Below are 4,862 nucleotides of genomic sequence, written 5' to 3'. Positions count from 1 at the left end.
AAAAAAACATATTGTATCGGCTCCGAACACACACACAGCCAAACCTTTCAAAGCAACATCTACATTAAAGGAAAAATCGAGAAATAAGGGATAAGGAGCTCCTGGTGCATAAGCGCTATTTCAGGCACACTAAAAACACGGCTCTCCCAAGACTCAACCGTCTTCTCTTCAAAAAACACCCAGCAGCAAAGAAATCCCAGCAGGCCATAGATCTGACACTTTGAAGGCTTTTTCCCGTTCTTACCCTCCTCTGAATCTCTGTTCTTCTCAAAGCTTCCAAGAACCATCACTACGATTTTCCCTTTTTCCCTTACTGCCTGTTTATAGTTGTCAAAAACATTGGGGGGAAAAAACTCCCAGTTAGGTCAACAAGCAAGAACCGTTTTGATGGTCGCCTGATTCGCTCTGTTCCTTCACACAGACATACGCGCACTTCCGCAATGCCTCACAACTGAATTTAATGTGCTGACAAAAGGTTAATAAGTGGAGTAAACAATGAAGTTTAAAATATATTTAAAAACCTCTCATGACTACACAGAACTGCTAGTGTTTCAATTTATGCTTGAAAGACAGAGGCAATTTTCAAAACTGCAAAATAGATTGAAGCAAATCCACTCAGCATATTGCACATTTAATACAAGTGTTGTCCAACTATCTTTGAAAATATTAATTAGCTTTTAAAAACCCAATTAAATGTAAAAGAGAAAAACATTAATAGTAAACTTTTTTTTTTCCAAGTAGCCCATATTGTGGCTATGCATACAATGTCAAATAATTACATTTAAATATACATTATTCTGTAATTATATGTGTACATATATAATAAAATTATTTTTGCATTATAAAAAGATATACACGCATTGATGTGCGTGCATATAATTGTTAATATTTTAAAATGATTAAATGTTAATATTTTTATAAAACATAAAAAATGTATTACATTAATTATATGCAAAATATATAATGTGCACAAACATTTAAATGTTATGCATGGAATATACAAATTTTGCATTATATGAATTATGAATATGAAAAAAACAAATGTATAATATTTCTAGACGTAGACATTAGGTGTGCATTTAAATGTTAATATTTTAAATTTTTACATGGAAGTTTTTTGCATTATATAAACTATAAATATCAAAAATAGATGTAAAATGTTTTTGTATGGAACATTCCTGTGGCTCAGTGGTAGAGCATTGCGTTAGCAGTGCAAAAGGTCGTGGGTTCTATTCCCAGGGAACACACATACTGGTAAAAAATGTATAGCTTGAATGCACTGTAAGTCTCTGCTAAATGCATAAATTATTATTAAATTATTATAAAATGCAAAAAAATAATTATGCAAAAATAGATATTAACATACACATACATTATGTATGTGTGCAAAAAAATTGTTAATGTTCATTGTATTTTTTGTATGGAAAATATGCAAATATCTTATGTAAAATATCTATATATACACATACTATATATAGTGCATCAATTTTGCTAATTAAATAGACATTTAATGTTTTGCATGTGTATGTATATAAACATTAAAGAGCACAAAAGCATAACTTTACAAGAATTCAGTATTCAATTAAAAACAATTCAACACTTACCTATTAAAAATAGTTTTATAATGTATGGTGCATCAAAACAATCCAAACTAAATCTAAGTGAGCATCTGCCACCTATTGGCCAAACTGCATAGGACACTTTAAATCAAACTAGATGTACTACAAATCCTTTTATTTGGCCATTTAACACTGAAAACACACAACAGATACAAAATTAACTGAAGACAAGCAGCAGTTTGGGAAGCCATCAAATGAGCCTGCCAGAAAAGAAAAAAAACAAAAAAAAACAAAGCCAGAGAACAAACATAACGAACACATTCTGCAACCGTCACAACATTCTTGATTTGCATACTAGCATTAGTACACACTGCCATCATTAGGCCTCAGGAGGAACTACCTGAAAAAATAAACAGGACTTGGAATATAGAGCTTAGATGAATGAAAAACAGCAAAAAGGTGGTGGGTGAGTGAAGAGAACTGTACCGTCTCCAAATCTTTGATCACCACGACACCCTTCTCTATTTCCAAGTCACTCTCAGTGTCATTGTGTGACCGGTATTCCTCACTGTCCGACTCAACTGCGCTGGGCTGCAGCAGAAAAGGAGCATCCCGATATTTGGCACAAACAAGTGATGCATACCAACAGGATTTTGGAAGTTAATGCAAACCTCGAAGTCCGGATCAGCTGCGTGGTCTTCCTCGGCCAGCTCCTGATTGAGCGCCTCCACCCAGGAGTGCTGCTCTACCTCCTCTTCCTCATCCAGGTCATCCTGTTTTCTCTTGCTGCCTTTGCCACAAGGTTTTGTAGGGGAACAACGCACCTCTAAAGCAGAAATAAAAACGCACCTGCTGCATTTTTTCCATATCGGAAAACAGATTTTATCTGAAATAAAGGGATAAGCATACCAGGGGACACAGCACAGCCAATGCTGGTGCAGACCGGATAACCCAGTGCGCTCTGGATGCGCCGGGGCAGGATGGCCAACAACAGCCGCGTGACTCTGTGGAGACGCTTCCGGACTGTTCTGCACTGCCTCTCTTTTGGGGAGCCACTTTTTTCCTCCCGAGTGGGAGAGACGGACTTTACTGGTGTGGAGAACCCAAATAGCCACCACAAGCCACGGAGAGCCCGCATCTGAAGAAAAGGCATACTAGATCATTCAGAAAATATCTATTCAAGTTACACTATCCACCTTATTTAAAAGCAAGGTCAGCCATGGCCATTTGTAACTTGAATGTGTGAGGCTTTCTGCCATCTGCTTCCAGTTATTTTATCTATACAAAAATAGTCCCTTATGCTGCTTGATATTGCAAACAGGGTTATTAAAATAGGGGTAAACTAAAATTAAAAACACATTTTTTATTACTTGAAAAGTAAATGTTAACTGGAAAAAAGGACTCATTTGCCATCCCAAATTTTAAATTAGTTTAACTTGATAAAATAACTAACATGGAAGTAACAATTAAAAACTAGGTATAAAGAATAAAAAAAAATTTAAAAAAAAAATTTTTTAATTAAAATGAAAACAAAACAAATTACAACTGATTTAAAGTGTTGATTAAAACTATAATAGGATCTCAGTGATACTAAATAACACTGATTGCAAACTGGTATTCGTTATAATATAATTTTAATTTTTTAACGCTGGTTTGTGGTGCCACGGCTTTCTTCGGTGTTGCAAAATAAGGCAGATTTTGTAATTAAACTCAAAGGGAAAAGATAGCATTAATATTACGATAGACAGATAGATATAATTGAATACTTAATAATTGAATCAATTAAGAAAAAAAGTTGAGGTTGTTTAATAATCTGACATTTTAAATGAGAACACAGACTACTAACAAAACCTGTACCAGAATGCAGCTTTTAATCATAAGTAAAAAACAAAACAGTATGCAAACAAAAGTATGCACACTTTAGAGGTGGGAAGTAACTAATTACAAATACTTTCGTTACAGTACTTGAGAACATTTTTACTACTTTCTTGAGTATAATTAAATTGTGGTACTTTTACTTGAGTAAAATAAAACTCAAGTTTTTCACCAAAAGTACAAAGTACAAAAAAAAACAAAAAAAAATAGACAAAGGAGGCGGCGATGGAGAAACGGAGCGAGCTGGCATTTGACGGGCACTTTTCAAACTTCTGGGGTGGAGACCTGCGCTTCAGCCAATAACAGACAGGTCTGACTCGGGTAAAAAAAACTATCAAAACTTCCAGTTCAGCTGCGGGGGCGGGCCGTTCAAACCGCGTTTTGCTTTGACTGTCAATTAGTGATGGGAAGTTCGGTTCTTTTCCGTGAACCGGTTCTTTCGGACAGTTCGGAACCGGTTAAATCGAACGGTTCGTTCGCGAACCGGACATCACTACTGTCAATCACTGGCGTTGTCGTTTTGAATCAGCATAGCGTTTCAATATTTTAGTGAATGTGAGCCATGTTCCGATTTTAAATCGTACTTTTGTCAGCTCCTGAAATGGGTCATACCGTTGATATTACCAGAGCACACAGCAGTAAGTAAATAGAAAACTCGGTTGATAGAATTATTGCATGGACAGAGCAAGAACAATGTAAGTGTCTAAAATACATGCACACAGTTCAGTTGAATGGTAAAAACTGCCCTCTTTAACCGTGTAGTTAAACTAAATGTACGAAGCTAAAATCACCTCAACATTAACAACAACATTGAAATAAGAGCGCATGCATTTTTACATGCATCTGGCTGATAGATCAACCAGGATTTATCTGTCAATCAGATGCATTTTCACTTTTTCATCCGTGTGCGTGCTTTGGATGTGTGTGCACATGGGCGAAGAAACGAGATAGTCCATTTCCAGGTAATAAATATAGTATATGAATAATGCAGTGCTAATTGACAACATTACACTATAGAAACTATTCTGCCTTATGTGTTTGTATAAACCAATCCTAAAATTGTCATTAGGAAAACACAGAAAAAAATATTATAGAATACAAATGATTGGTTATCGTCCAGCAGTGTATTTGATTTCATAGGCTTTATTTTTTCCTATGTCTTTTAATTGGCTGTCAATTAGACAATTTTTAAAAAATGCACACATTTCTGTCCCCCTCATTTCTGAAATGATGGCTACGCCCCTATGTGTGCAGTACAGAAAACAATGCACAAGTCTTCTTGTGCTTGAATGGTTTAAAGTAGGGCTGCACGATAAATCGCATGCGATATTTAACGCGCATCTTATCAGTAAAGCCGTTTCTGTAATCAGCGGTAAATCTCCATCACGTGCGGGCTTTCACATTGAGCAGCATTAACTACACAGAGCC

The 4,862-nt window shown here is 35.7% G+C and overlaps 1 protein-coding gene across 2 annotated transcripts in view; it reads right to left on the bottom strand.

Moving 5' to 3' along the window:
- Positions 1-1,719: 1,719 nt before the first annotated feature.
- Positions 1,720-4,862, bottom strand: part of LOC107655182 (uncharacterized) — a 6,398-nt gene continuing 3,255 nt past the window's right edge. For both annotated transcript variants that reach the window (XM_016442604.1, XM_016442605.1), the window contains exons 3-6: positions 2,469-2,697; positions 2,231-2,385; positions 2,046-2,150; positions 1,720-1,959 (exon numbers count right to left, since the gene is read on the bottom strand). In XM_016442604.1, the coding sequence (XP_016298090.1) occupies positions 1,939-1,959; positions 2,046-2,150; positions 2,231-2,385; positions 2,469-2,697 (510 nt within the window). In that variant the 3' untranslated portion in view covers positions 1,720-1,938. The remainder of the gene's footprint in view (positions 1,960-2,045; positions 2,151-2,230; positions 2,386-2,468; positions 2,698-4,862) is intronic.

The sequence above is a fragment of the Sinocyclocheilus anshuiensis genome, unplaced genomic scaffold, assembly GCF_001515605.1.
Source record: "Sinocyclocheilus anshuiensis isolate Anshui unplaced genomic scaffold, SAMN03320099.WGS_v1.1 scaffold735, whole genome shotgun sequence".
NCBI classification, from domain to species: Eukaryota; Metazoa; Chordata; class Actinopteri; order Cypriniformes; family Cyprinidae; genus Sinocyclocheilus; species Sinocyclocheilus anshuiensis.
This window is presented reverse-complemented; position numbering and strand designations above follow the sequence as displayed.